The sequence below is a fragment of the Hippocampus guttulatus genome, chromosome 11, assembly GCF_054856545.1.
Source record: "Hippocampus guttulatus isolate MCC_2025c chromosome 11, RoL_Hgut_1.0, whole genome shotgun sequence".
NCBI lineage: Eukaryota > Metazoa > Chordata > Actinopteri > Syngnathiformes > Syngnathidae > Hippocampus > Hippocampus guttulatus.
Window position 1 is genome coordinate 11,649,957 of NC_141271.1, and position 14,480 is coordinate 11,664,436.

The 14,480-nt window shown below is 42.9% G+C and overlaps 1 protein-coding gene across 2 annotated transcripts in view; it reads left to right on the plus strand.

Annotated features, from left to right (window-relative positions):
- LOC147198080 (disco-interacting protein 2 homolog A-like) overlaps nucleotides 1-14,175 on the plus strand; it is a 77,238-nt gene extending 63,063 nt beyond the window's left edge. The window contains exons 22-39 of one of the 2 annotated variants that reach the window (XM_086124179.1): nucleotides 495-609; nucleotides 859-1,060; nucleotides 1,161-1,261; nucleotides 1,512-1,592; nucleotides 2,275-2,392; nucleotides 2,491-2,612; nucleotides 3,215-3,326; nucleotides 3,414-3,523; nucleotides 3,621-3,751; nucleotides 4,360-4,528; nucleotides 5,195-5,365; nucleotides 7,206-7,235; nucleotides 8,734-8,795; nucleotides 9,013-9,070; nucleotides 9,149-9,223; nucleotides 9,700-9,874; nucleotides 10,464-10,587; nucleotides 10,861-14,175. In XM_086124179.1, coding sequence (XP_085980305.1) covers nucleotides 495-609; nucleotides 859-1,060; nucleotides 1,161-1,261; nucleotides 1,512-1,592; nucleotides 2,275-2,392; nucleotides 2,491-2,612; nucleotides 3,215-3,326; nucleotides 3,414-3,523; nucleotides 3,621-3,751; nucleotides 4,360-4,528; nucleotides 5,195-5,365; nucleotides 7,206-7,235; nucleotides 8,734-8,795; nucleotides 9,013-9,070; nucleotides 9,149-9,223; nucleotides 9,700-9,874; nucleotides 10,464-10,587; nucleotides 10,861-11,113 — 2,209 coding nt within the window. In that variant the 3' untranslated portion in view covers nucleotides 11,114-14,175. The remainder of the gene's footprint in view (nucleotides 1-494; nucleotides 610-858; nucleotides 1,061-1,160; nucleotides 1,262-1,511; nucleotides 1,593-2,274; nucleotides 2,393-2,490; nucleotides 2,613-3,214; nucleotides 3,327-3,413; nucleotides 3,524-3,620; nucleotides 3,752-4,359; nucleotides 4,529-5,194; nucleotides 5,366-7,205; nucleotides 7,236-8,733; nucleotides 8,796-9,012; nucleotides 9,071-9,148; nucleotides 9,224-9,699; nucleotides 9,875-10,463; nucleotides 10,588-10,860) is intronic. The other variant, XM_086124180.1, reaches the window with a different exon arrangement.
- The last annotated feature ends 305 nt before the right edge of the window (nucleotides 14,176-14,480 follow it).

A 14,480-nucleotide genomic window follows, 5' to 3' on the forward strand; every position in this document is an offset into this window, starting at 1 on the left:
TGGGTATAAGGACACATCCACCGTTGCGGATTCACTTTTCGACCCTTTTGAGTATCATGAGGATGGTAAAATACACACTCGCGTTGGGCCTGCTATTGGCCACAGCTGATGCTCAAAAACTCCCATGCAGACTTGCTTGACGTCACACGCCATCCCACCAGGCCCTCTTAAAGCCTCTTCAACAAAAACATTCCAGTACATACAGTGTTGTCCATATATTTTATGCTTGCATTTGATTGTGTATGTGATAAAATGTTGTTTTAATAGTGTGTTTTCATAAGTTAGTAAGTCACACAGCAGATAGTGTTCATCTTAGGATACATTGTGGTTTTCTCAAAAGAATATGTCTCATCGAGCAAAATAAGACCGAATATTGAGTAAAACTATCCTGTTGGATCTTGTTAGATTGCGCAGGTGTGATTGTTATTGTGGCATGTGAGTTTTCAAATCCCAAGATTGTTTTTACGAGGGTTGTTGTGCCCGGTGCGTTGCAGGATAGCTGTGTTTTCTGTGTCGGTGCTACACGACGAGAGGATTGTCGTGGTGGCGGAGCAGAGACCGGATGCCTCTGAGGAAGACAGTTTCCAGTGGATGAGCCGCATCCTTCAGGTGCCGACTCTGCAACTTTTTTTTTTATTTTAACAACATTGTGGCAGACAATCGGTGGGCCTTTATTTGAACTTGACAGAAAGTTCATATGAAACAATGGCGTGTACTTTCCGTAAATTCTTTAGCAAATCCCATCAAAACAGTATCTCTGTAAAGCATTTGCAATGGATATCGTTCTTTCGTGCAAGTGGTTATAGCCGTGTATGAAAATATATGCAAAAAAACCCAGTTCTCCTGTGTTTCTTCCAGGCCATCGACAGCATCCACCAAGTGGGTGTTTACTGCTTGGCCCTGGTGCCTGCCAACACGCTTCCCAAGGCCCCCCTCGGTGGCATTCACATATCAGAGACCAAACAGCGCTTCTTGGAGGGTGCCTTGCACCCTTGCAATGTCTTAATGTGCCCTCACACGTGCGTCACCAACCTCCCCAAGCCGAGGCAAAAGCAGCCGGGTATCCAGCCGTAAACCTGCCCGCTGGAGGAAGATACTTTGTCGGAATTGTTTTAAATGAGTGATGGATGGATGTGTGTGTGTGTGCGCGCGTTCTGCAGAGGTTGGGCCTGCTTCTATGATCGTAGGCAATCTGGTGGCAGGGAAGAGGATCGCACAGGCCTGTGGGAGAGACGTGACCCAGTTGGAAGACAATGAGCAGGTACTCACCAGTGGGGTTGGGAGGAAAGGTTTCAGGGTTCATGGAATGACTCTTCATCACCCCATCACACATTTTGAATCACTATCCATGATAGTGAGGTTCACTGTTGTTTTCCAACAGTAGTATGTTAAAATATATATGTTTATATTTTTTGTTAACTAGCATAAGAGTAATAACACAGATTGTATTCCTCATTTCATGTGTTAAGTTGCATTTGTCTCTCTGTGTCCATGATTCCTGGCACTGCTAGTTCCTCTACATTCAAGATGTGCTCCAGTGGCGAGCGCAGGCCACTCCGGACCATCAGCTGTTCCTTGTTCTCAATGCCAAGGTACCTCTGCAGATCCACTTCTATCTCAGCTCTGAATTGAAAAGCAAGTCTCATTGTTGAATAAATAGCACATGTATAATTCAGAATGTATGTTTTCATCTGCGGAGCTGTGTCTCTGCATTTCTTTTAACTCAATTAATGCCAAAACGCAAAAAAATTGCATTTGTAAAAACCCAATTATTTGGTCCACACTCCGTGTGAGTGGGTGTGGGGTGTCGTACGGTGCGATCCCACGTCACGAGGTGATGTGCGGAAGCAGTGTGGTGTTAACAACATGGATAAACACCATCATCAAAGTGAAAGTTCTGCTTGAAATGTATCCTTTCACAAAAAGCTCTTTTTATCAGAATTTTTCTTGGAAACGAGAAACTTACCAATGTTCAACTTCTGTTTACTAAAACATGGTAAAAGCTACAAATGTACATTTCTGTTATTTTGAATTACTTTTGATCTTATATGACCTCACTGGTGACCTTAGTAAAGTTTAATTGATGGCTCCCATGGGCTACCTAATTAAAACAACATGGACATCATTAAAACATCATTAACTTTGCATCTTCCACACTACACATGGATTTACAGATTGGGAATCGCTGGACTAATCAACTGAAATGCCAACTGTTTATGAAGGAGCCATTGCCAGACATGGCTGCATCGATACATTTGCCATGTGATTCTGTAGGGCACGGTGGCCAGTGCAGCGTCTTGTCTTCAGCTCCACAAGCGGGCCGAGCGCGTGGCTGCAGCTTTGATGGCACGTCTCAACACCGGGGACCATGTTGCCCTTGTCTACATGCCAGGTACTCGAAACATAGCCCTGAGGTTCTCTCTGACAAACAGTCCCGCCAGCAGCATGTGAATGGTAAAGCAGCAAGTCAGGGCATTTGTTTGTGCGCAGGTATCGATCTGATTGCCACCTTCTATGGCTGCTTGTATGCTGGCTGTGTCCCGGTGACTGTCAGACCTCCACACCCGCAGAACCTGGCCACCACCCTTCCCACCGTCAAGATGATTGTTGAGGTAACAACGCAGCCTGTCGACCAGGCGTGGGTAAACTATTAATTATAGGCTACTGAAAAATGGTGTGGCTGGTGCCATGTTTAAGGGCAACTCGATCGCTCCTGATTGGTTACGCTCGATGTGCGACCGAAGCGTTTTTTACGATGGAGGACGATATCGGACCAGGATTGAGAATTCACTTTCAAGGTGTACTTTTCTAGAAAAACTGGACTTTAGGAGGCTATTCCAACAAACACTGCTTTGCAGCAGAGTGGCTTGTGTTCAATCTGGATTTTTATTGGGGAGGTAGTTATGTAGAGTGGACAAATTACCCTACACAGACAGGTAGGAAGGAGCTTCTGCATTAGCATCTCTAGTGAGTGTGTACAATGTCGGGTGTTTAGGAACAGTTTAGTAACACGCACTGCAGTCTGAACGTATTTTTCATTATTTACAGTTTTTTTTTGGGGGGGAGATGTGACATCATATTGTGATGTTATAGCATTATTAAGGAGTGGATTAAATCCCTAAATGCCCATTGAAGGCCCAGGTCCAAAACTTACCAACTGCCACTGATTTACACGAAGTAGTAATGCAGTCAGAGTACTGTCCGCGTGTTGCAGGTCAGTAAGTCAGTGTGTATCCTGACCACTCAAGCAATAATGAAGCTGCTGAAATCCAAAGAGGCCGCTGCTGCAGTGGACGTCAAGAGTTGGCCGATGGTGCTGGACACAGGTGAGTTATGATGTACAACACGGACGCCTTTATTTCATGCTGACAAATGTTGTTTTTATTTTATTTATTTTCAATCTGTTTATTCAGATGACCTCCCCAGGAAGAAAAGCCCTCAGATTTACAAGCCCCCAACTCCGGAGATGTTAGCCTACCTTGACTTTAGCGTTTCCACCACAGGCATCCTGGCAGGAGTCAAGGTGTGTACTGCAAGAGTTGTTCTTTTTTTCACAAATTGTCATTATTGGACATTCGATGAATCTTTTAAGATGCCCTGCATCTTTTTCTCTATCACAGATGTCCCACGCGGCCACTGGTGCTTTGTGTCGCTCCATCAAGCTGCAGTGTGAGCTCTACCCTTCTCGCCAGATCGCCATCTGCCTGGACCCGTACTGCGGCCTGGGCTTCGCGCTCTGGTGCCTGTGCAGGTGAGCCATGGTCATACATCATATCAGAGTTTCACTCACTGTTGTATAATTATCAGATATATTATCCGCCAAATGTGGCTGAGCAAGTTAAAAAGTACACAAGCTATTTTAATAAAACACCACGTTGTATATTTACAGTGGGGTTGTCCCTAGCAAAGTATTTTTTTTAACCACTTCAATAATAAAGTGAATCCCTGGGACAAAAAAAAGCAATCAGTTCCAAAAAAGTTATAGAATGATTTATATTTATTACATTTTATTGAGTGAAATATTTAATCCAAAGCATAAGTTAATACTTGGTAGGGAAACGCTTGGCATTTCTTGTAGTTGGTCACCAGGTTTACACACAGTTCAGAATGGATTAGGTTTTTCTTTTGGGTTGAGGTCCAGAGACTGACTGGACCGCTCCATGACCTCAATATCTTATCTGCTCCTTTCTTGCAGAACCTTCAGGGTCATCGTAGTCATGCTGAATGACCTTTCAGTGACCCGTCATCAATGTTCATTGAAAAAACTGTGCTGCACATACTCATTCCTGCCAATTGCCAACTTTTTATCAACCTTATTATTATTATTTTTATTAATCCATATATGTTTGTGGGTTACAGTGTGTACTCTGGTCACCAGTCCATCCTGGTTCCCCCTCTGGAGCTGGAAAGCAACGTGTGTGTATGGCTGGCTGCCGTCAGCCAGTACAAAGTTCGTGTCACCTTCTGCTCCTACTCAGTCATGGAAATGTGCACCAAAGGCCTGGGCTCGCAGACGGAAGCGCTACGGGTGAGTGTGACACTTTTTGGGGCGGTGCGGGGCATGGAGATTCATTTATTCAAACTATTTTGTGCTTGCCTAAGTGCAGTGTGAACTAAGCCACCGTGTGGTCCAGTCAACATACTGTCCTGTTAAACAGACCCTGTTATATTGATGTCGCCTGAGTGTGGCAGAGCAGACCTTTAGTTGTCAATAAAAGCTTGCATTGTGGAACAAATCTTGTCATGTTGATTACAGGAAATGAAATGCTGAGTCATGTATTTATTTTTGTACCAAAATTGAATAGATGTCCAAAATCAGTGACAAAAAAAATTGTTAAGAACAGAATCATATGAAAGCCACGCTTACACTGTAATTTAGGGGGGCTGCTCTGGATTTTCTCACTGGACTCACAACCACATTTTAGAAATACTGTTGGCAGATAACAAAAGACTTACTTGGTTGTTTAAAACGACTTCCTACCAATTGAAAATAAATTTTCTGTAACATGTCCCCTTAAAAGGGAAGTCACCTATTTTCTGATGTTGAGCCATGTGTGTTGTTACCTAAACCCTGAGCAACTGTGATATCTTTTTCCGTCGACGGCAAGTAGCAAAGTGGCCGCCTAATACAATTTCTTTACTTGACTTCCTCTTTAAGTATGGAATTCATGGCTAACTCATCTCCCATCTTCAGCTGCGGAACGTCAACCTATCGTGTGTGCGCACGTGCATGGTGGTGGCGGAGGAGCGGCCTCGCATAGCGTTAACGCAGTCTTTCTCCAAGATCTTCAAGGACCTCGGGCTTTCGGCGCGTGCCGTGAGCACCACCTTTGGCTGCAGGGTGAACGTGGCCATCTGTTTGCAGGTGAGCAGTCATCAGTCAGGACTTGACCTGTTTCTTAACTGTGTGGGGGTGGGGGGGATTATTCCGTGGATAAGGTGTCATCTCCACGGTATACAATATTTTATGTACACACGAACTGGCTACAACATTAGGTACACCTGCACAATCTCAGATACAATCTAAGAGATGTATGCTAAATCATACTCACTTGTGATCGACACCGTTGAAGCTGGTTGTATATAAAAAGTATTTTTTTTTAATTCTCTCTCTCTCTGTTTATACAGTAATCCCTCGTTTATCAGGGGGGTTACGTTCCAAAAAGTACCAGTGATAAGTGAAATCCGTGAAGTAGTGAACATTATTTTTTTACAGTTATTGTACAATACTTAACTATATATACAATGAAATCAAAGACCAAAACCTGTTTTCAGGCCCAATTACAAAAAAACAAACGTTTTCAACAACTAACTATAACAGTTTTTGGAAATACTGTACTGTCGACACGCGCCGCCGCCGATGCGTTCTGATTTAAAGGGTTAAAAGCATTAAAAACACTGCACAAAAAAAAATCCGTGAAACAGCGAAGCTACGGAAAGTGAACCCCGTTCGAGCGAGGGATCACTGTATATATGTGTTTTTTTTTCTGGATGATGGATGATTCTATTTATTTATTTATTTAGTTCCCAAGACATTTTCGCTAACATTTTCCAAAGTTATACATCAAAAGGTGTCGTCATCTGAATGATGAATATTAGCCTTCATCCATCCATTTTCCGAACCGCTTAATCCTCACTAGGGTCGCGGGGGGTGCTGGAGCCTATCCCAGCCGTCTTCGGGCAGTAGGCGGGGGACACCCTGAACCAGTTGCCAGCCAATCGCAGGGCACACAGAGACGAACAACCATGCACGCGCACACTCACACCTAGGGACAATTTAGAGTGTTCAATCAGCCTGCCGTGCATGTTTTTGGAACGTGGGAGGAAACCGGAGCACCCGGAGAAAACCCACGCAGGCCCGGGGAGAACATGCAAACTCCACACAGGGAGGCCGGAGCTGGAATTGAACCCGGTACCTCCGCACTGTGACGCCGACGTGCTAACCACTGGACTACCGGACCGCGAATATTAGCCTTTGTATTTAAAATTTAGTTTACAAGATGAATAAAGTATCCAGCCAGTTTCAATAGCAATTTTCTTCCTTAGGGTGGAAGGTGTACTAGACTATCCCGGCTGACTTTTCGCGAGAGGCGGGTACAGTACACCCTGGACCGGTTGCAAACTAATCACAGGGCACATACAGATAAACAACCCATCAAACTCAAATTCACACCGATGACCAAATTTCATCTTCAGTGAACCAAAAATGCATGTTCACGCGCAAGAAACCCAAATAAACATAAGGGAGTACATGAAGGTCTCAACTGAGATTCAAACCCAGAATCGCACAACCATGAGGCAGACTTGTTGATTACTAGCCACCATGCTGCAGTGTTTCTAATCATTTATTTTTGAAGCATGTTTTTTTTTTTTTTTTGCATTGAGAGTTGAACACAATTCTATGTCAATCAAATCCAAACATTTTTGATTGATGGACTTTATCCCCCCCAAAAAATTCTCAATTATTGTAAATCCAAGATGTATTATAATTATTAGATTGTGTAGGTGTACTAATGATGTAACCGTCCACTCTGTCCTAATGTTTAAATGTGACGTGTGTGTGTGTGTGTGTGTGCAAAAACGTTGATCTTTTCTTCTCTTGATTCTTTCTTTATTTTGTTTTGCGTGCATGTATTGCATTGGAGTGTGCGTCCACATGTCTACATAAACGCATACAAATGTCTTTTATTTATGTGTCCCGTCAGCCCAACAGGTTAGGGAAACTGCTCGAGCAGGTACTGTCAGACAAGAGTGGTTGCTTGCTATTTTTGGGGGCTGTTGCTGTTTTTTTGTTGTTTACATTAGAACAAGGAATCAGCGGATGCCCGTTTCGAACATTTGCTCATGTAAAATGTGTGGTGATCACACACGTACACTAATTAAATATTTGTTGATGGGATTGCCTGACACCGTGGAACCTCCCATAATTCAGATTAAAAGAAAATCCCTCCACGGTAAAATTCCACCCTTGTAAAACCTAAACAATGTTTTCAGTAACATGTTAACAAGTTGACCACTACAGGTGTATCTCAAAAAAATACTGTGGGAAAGTTGATTTATTGTAGTGGTGCAAAGTGCAACTTCTATGTTCTTAAAACCTCAATTGGCTTTATGTGATGACATATCGAATGAAGGCTCAGCTTTGTGCAAAGCCCTCCCGTGTGTGTGCGTGCGCGCTGGCTTTGCCGCCCTTAAGTTGGCCGTCACTCACCCTCATAGCTAGCTGGTGCTTTGCATTGACATTTGGCAGAGGCGTGAGAATGATGACAAATCCAAAGCAAGCGCAATTCAATGTCAGAGAAATGCAATGGAATTTGGGTGTGAGTGTTCATGTAGGCGACTGAAGCAATTGCTCCGTCTGAAATGTCCCATTTTAATGTTCTTGTTGTTCTTGGTCGGTCATTTCTTGTTTGTCATAGTTCTCGGGTAGCTTTTGATGAGGGCAAGAAACCCTGTTACATGGAGTCAAAATGAACCCCCTAACCACCTCACTATTGTGCAGTAGAACCGAGCGATTTCACCCAGCCAATCAGCAAAGAAAGTTAAGGAAAATAATTGTAAATTGAAAAGACTCCAATTGACTGAGAAGAGAATTATTGGGAATTTAATCTGAGTAATTCAAAGTTAATGTTGATTTAATTGATTAAAAGATGCTCAAAATTGTTTAGGACATGAGAGCAGGGAGCAATGAATGAAACCGATCATACTAATAAAAATAAATAAATTAAAGATGTTGTACTTGTGTCCCTATAACGTTTTGCCTTTGTCAATGATACATTTGTTCAAAATTGTTATTTTGAACAAGATGTAACTTGAGATTTTACAAAACGGTCGAACCATATTATTTCTTCCAGCCAGTCAACAAGACAGGTAACTAAAATACGCATTTTGAATATATTCTACTTGCATGTTATTCATGTAATGAGATTTTAAAAGGCAACAGAACCATGCGATCAGCAAATTCTAGCGAGCAGTGACGGGAAATGAAAATACTTTTTTGTTGGGGGTTTTTTTTTTCAAACTTCAAAATTTAAAAGAATAACTGAAAAGCATGTTTTACTTTTGTAGCGTCAATCTTCTTAATCTGAGCATCAGTAAAATATTTTCAAAAATCCTACGATATTTTCCCGGGGTTAAAAACGTTGCCGTCCAACAACTTATCGTGTTAATGGCAAACCAGAAGGACGCGTTCACGTCCAACTTGCTCATTTCGGCATCTTTGTTGTTCCTCAGGGCACAGCGGGACCGGACCCCACAACGGTTTACGTGGACATGAGGGCTCTGCGACATGACAGGTGAGAGGCGGTGACCTTTAAAATACTTGTGGGAAGTCAAAGCCAACAAGGGCTTTGTAAACACTTGTCAAAAGCACTGACCTACATTTACTCAACTCAAACTCAAATAATAATCGATCGTCATTCAGTAAATATTCAGTCTGAAGTGTTCCAGATGATGGAAAAGGCACATGCTATTAGAAATTTGTCGTAATTTCTGTTTTTGCATCTCATTCAGGGTTCGCCTGGTGGAAAGGGGATCCCCGCACGGTTTGCCCCTGATGGAGTCCGGGAAGGTACAGTGTGACAAAAAACAAACAAAAAACACTCTTTAACACGATGCAGAAGACTTAGTCATCTTGCTGTGATTGCAGATCCTTCCTGGAGTCAAGGTGATTATTGCCAACACGGAGACGAAAGGTCCCTTGGGAGATTCTCATCTTGGAGAGGTGAGCTGAAACCTGACTACAGTGGGCTAAACACATACCACAATAACAATAAACTCACCATATTTTCACAAGCAATTGTCAAACTCCAAAACCAAAGCGGATGTCTGTTGTAGTACCAAAACTGACCTATGCGTGGCAGCATAGTACAAGGCCTTCAGACTGATTAAAAAAAAATACAAACAAAAGTAATACTGTACAAGAAGAGTAGCACTCAAACAAGAAATAGAAAAATCAAAGCTAACTGTTGGCAGATGGGGGTAATTACTTTGAGGTTGCAAAAATCATCTTGTCAATTTTATTGTGGTGATTTACTTTGCCGGTGGGATACCACCCCATGTCTAAGCACGTCTGTCGTGCGCAGCCTGTTTTCTCCTTTTTTGCAATCCACACACTGCCGCCAAACCTATTGGTGACAACCGTGTGCCGTTTGTGTGTGTGTATGTGTGTGTGTGTGCGCGCGCGCGCACGTGTACTAGGTGTGGGTGAGTAGTCCTCATAATGCGACGGGCTACTACACCGTCTACGGAGAAGAAGCGTTGCACGCGGACCACTTTAACACCAAGCTCAGCTTCGGGGACACGCACACGGTGTGGGCAAGGACGGGCTACCTGGGCTTCCTGCGCCGCACGGAACTGACAGATGCCAGCGGAGGTGAGAATGACTCCCTTGCTGACTGTGTTCTCTCCCGCAAGCTCGGTGATTCTCAAACACTGTGTGTGCGAGGAAATTATTGAATGTCACGTAATTGGGTAACAAATTTTGATTTAAGATTCCTGTTTCGTGCTGGGTGATTATGGCCCTAAATATTTAATCACATAATTTTTTTGCCCAATGTTGATATTCTCCATGACTATTTATTATATTAAAGCTTATAAATGTAAAAAAAATAATACTTTACATCAACCAGAGCATTTATTTCACATATAAATATCACCAATCAAGAAATAAAAATTTCCCAACTGGGATTTAACAACATAATTTCAAAGGAAATGAGGTTGTAGCAACCTGACCTGATTCTCCTTCCAATAATTGAAAGCATCTTGGCCACAAATGTATTATTTTATTAGTTACAATACCTCATTCATCCATTTCCTACTTCCTAGTTGTATATTTATGGACGAGATTTGTTTTTCATCTCCATGTAACTGCACTAACTCTTGTAGGTAAGTGAAAAAGCTGCCAAAGGAATGGAAGACGGTATTCATTTGTGTTTGTTTGTGCGCGCGTGCGCACATCTCAGAGCGCCATGATGCCCTCTATGTGGTGGGCTCGGTGGACGAGACCCTCGAGCTTCGGGGAATGAGATACCACCCGATTGACATCGAGACCTCTGTCATCCGTTCGCATAAGAGCATCGCTGAATGGTGAGCCGCAAATCATCTGTCCACGTTTCCCACCCCCTGTATTAACTCATTCAGTACCAGCCAATCCTGGACCAAGTCTGCAAAGACGTTTAAAAGCGTCTTTGGGAATGAATGAGTTAAGTATTGGCTGTTTACAACACATAGACACCTACTGTACATTCACACACAACACACAAACACACGCACATCTTTTCAGTCAAAGCTGCTTTTTTTGTCACTCCCCTTATAAACAGGATATATAATTCACTAACTTGCTTCCTGTTTTATGTGAAGCGCCGTGTTCACTTGGACCAACCTGCTCGTAGTGGTGGTGGAACTGGAAGGCTCGGAGCAAGAGGCCCTGGATCTGGTGGCCCTGGTCACCAACGTGGTGCTGGAGGAGCACTATCTCATTGTGGGCGTGGTGGTGGTGGTCGACCCCGGCGTCATCCCCATCAACTCCAGAGGGGAGAAGCAACGCATGCACCTGCGAGACGGCTTCCTGGCCGACCAACTGGACCCCATATATGTGGCATACAACATGTGAGGGGCACAGCATTGGGACGTCGCGGCCATTCCCCGCCATTCATGTGCCGCAGCGTTTTGTTTGCCGCGGACCAGCGGCGACACCGGTCCCGCTGCGGTTTTTTGACAGGGACTCTGTTGTGATGTCCCCAACCATCACCGTTGCATGTGTTGCATTAATTAACAGGACAGTGGCAACAGAGTTGTAGGGGAGTTTGTAGCTCGAGTCACCAGGTGCAGTGGATATCATAAGTCCACACACCCCCGTTAAATGTCAGGCTTTGGTGTGAAAAGAAAAAAAATACTTTCCACAATTAATGTGACGTATTACCTTTACAACTCAATTGAAAAAGAATAAATCTATCAGACAAACTGACAGTATTTGCCCAAAATACCTGCAGCTCGTTCAGTATTGCTCTTGGTCGCTTGGCATTTTGCCTGATCAGTTTTCCTCTCATCTTTTCATCACTTGTGAAGGGATGTCTCATTCTTGGCCACGCCGCTTGTTGGTTCATCTTTTCTCCATTCGATGACGATGTGTTGTAAGGTATATTTAATGCCTGGAAAATTGTTTTGTACACGTCTCTTGAGAGACGTGATAAGACACAGGACCGTGGCGATAAGATGTGATTACAGAAATGTCAGGAAAGGCCTGGAACAGCTGAGCTTTTTTTTTCACATTTTAATTGATTTGTACAAATAGGTCACATTTTATGGTGGTTAAAAAAGGTTTTGAAAATATTTATTTCGGTTTCATTTTTTTAATGATCACAAACACCTGGCATTTGAAGAGGGGTATGGAGACTTTATATCGACTGTAGGTTCGATTGTAGTCTGCAAGTAGAAATGGGCATTTTGACTTACCAAGAAAGTTTTTTTTTTTAATTTAATTTAATTTTTTTTAAATAATTGGTATAGGAAAATGTGTCTTGGAATGTTCTGCTCCTGTTAGGATGCCAGTTTTTAGCAGAATAATGGAGCCTGGTCCAGGTCTGGGTCAAAATAGCCCAACTGCTCTTTTCTCTTCTTCAGGACACAAACTAATTTAGAATGTGTCCACAGCGCCCCTGCAGGTTGCAGTCAAACAGTGCACTCCCATTTTTGCTTCAGGATACATGGATTGTTTTTCCCATCCCTTTGAGAGATGTTGTGGTTCCACTCAACTTATCATATAGTTTTGTGCGTTCCCTTTTATTTGTAAACCCAATGCGATATGACTGATGTAAAGAAAATGTGGCGTTGAAATTATGTGGTAGCCATGCCTTAAGTGTCTTTTCTACCCCCCGGCTCTGCTTGGATTTCATGTAGTGCACTTTGGCAGCTGTCAGATAGAGAGGAAGTCCAGGGGGTCTTTGGATTTACGATGGATTCACATTCCTAAAGGGGGGGGGGCACAACATGACTTGAATGTGTAGTTTTTTTTAACCTAATCTTTATCCTACGCTAATGCAGCAGTAAGTCATAATTGCAGTCAACAAGTAACAGAGAAGACTCGGCTGCTCGTCTAATTGTTCGCTTATCTGATTACTACACTGCAGTGGTAAACACTCTGTCATTTTGAATTTGGGGAATGTCTTTGTAGACAACAAACACTTGTTGCCGTATTTGAGCTCCAAATTATTTCATAATAAGTGCCGCATGTTGACAACAGAGTCTGAGGCTTGGCCCAACTCTGTGTTGACCTCACCCGTAAGGATTTGCCATCGTAAATATTAAGCCTGGTTAACTTACCTTTGTCAGCCCCAACCGTATTTTGAGCAGATGGAGGAAGAAAAAGTACTCGTAACACACCGACACCACAGTATAATCTCGCTGGATAATCATACCTATCTGACCACCCTATATCAATTATTCCTCACTGATATCGGGCCGCGGATAGCAATTTCAATATAAAGGATTCAAGCGCAGCCGATGTTGGACTGTCGCAAAACGAGGGCACCCTGAAAAGAACTTTTTCCCCCATTGCGCCCACAGTCTAACAAATGAACATAATTGATCTTCGGACAGCTATTGCAAACAAAGCACTCATGTAGTCAGTACGCACAAAAAGGTCTATTGGCTTTTGGGTAAAATGAAAGAATGCACCTGAAATGTGCGATGACCTTACAGATGAACTGTCCCACTGATTAACGGTTCAGTACTTTTTACACAACTTGTTCTCTATCAAGGAGCTGAAAATTTGCAAGGGTGTCCATTTGTGTACGCCTTTCTGTGACCTTACCGGTCTCTTGTGTTGCAACATGCTGATGCCACCGCGTGAGAACACCCTGTTTGAAGTTGTTGGTGGTATTTTCTTGGTCTCACAGTGTCAAAAAATCAACAGCCTCATAGTTTAAATAACAATTCTAATTGAGCCAGGAAATAGATTGATCCAATTACGGCTGAAACGCTTGTAAATTTTGCATATCAGCTCCTTGTTAAAAGTTGTGCCAAAACTACTTAAGCCATGCACAAGTGGACATGGGAAATGAAAAGCTTCGAGAAGGTCAAATTAACTTGAGCTGGAAAGGTTGTAGGGCTTTTCGGGTTCATCCTGAATTTTTAGAGGTTGTGTTTTTTTTTGGTCCATCCTACGACCTGTGATAAATGTGTGCATTACGGCGCAAAAGGCAGTTTGATGAACAATATCCCCAGCCTTTGTTTCCAGTGCCATGAGGTCAAGTGATAAGATGCGTTGCATGTGCCTCCCTCGTTTCAGGATTCCCCTGACTTTTTTTGCTTCTTTGCCTCAGAAACAGGCCTTGAGCATGCTGCAAGGGTGTACAGGTTTGATGTAAATAACGGAAAGGGGGCGGGGGGGAAACTTAACACAAAGGCTGAATGAATCTGCTAAATGTGTGCAAGTTGTCCCTGGCAAACAATCTGAAATGGACTCATGATTGCAAGGAGAGGATACACACTGTCTTCTTATCGGACAAATGAACAGGAAGCCATCAAAGTAGCAGAGGACCATTCTGCTCAGGGGACTGCCGAGGTCTCACGTGTGTTGTATAACGCGGAAATACATTTTGTCCAATATGCGGTAAGGTGTCATTATTTTCATAACACAATTTCTTAATGAATAAAATAACAATTTTAACTTAACATTGTTGTGGTCAAACATAAGTCTGTTCGGGGATACTGGTCCACATTTCTTTTTCTAATCCAAACCAGTGGGCATTATGAATGGGCGAGAGTGAGAATCCATGAAGACTAAAGAATTTTAACTTGTGGAGGCAGAATTAAAACCCATTTTTCTCCACATGAACACGGGTGTTTTCCCAAAATTCAAAAGCAATGTTGAAGTTTTTGCCCATCAGATTAAGAAAAACCTTTGTCTTACAATGCAGAAATTCGCAATCTGCAGCAGCAAAATTTGGAGGGAAGAAAGTAGAGGGGACAACAACAAA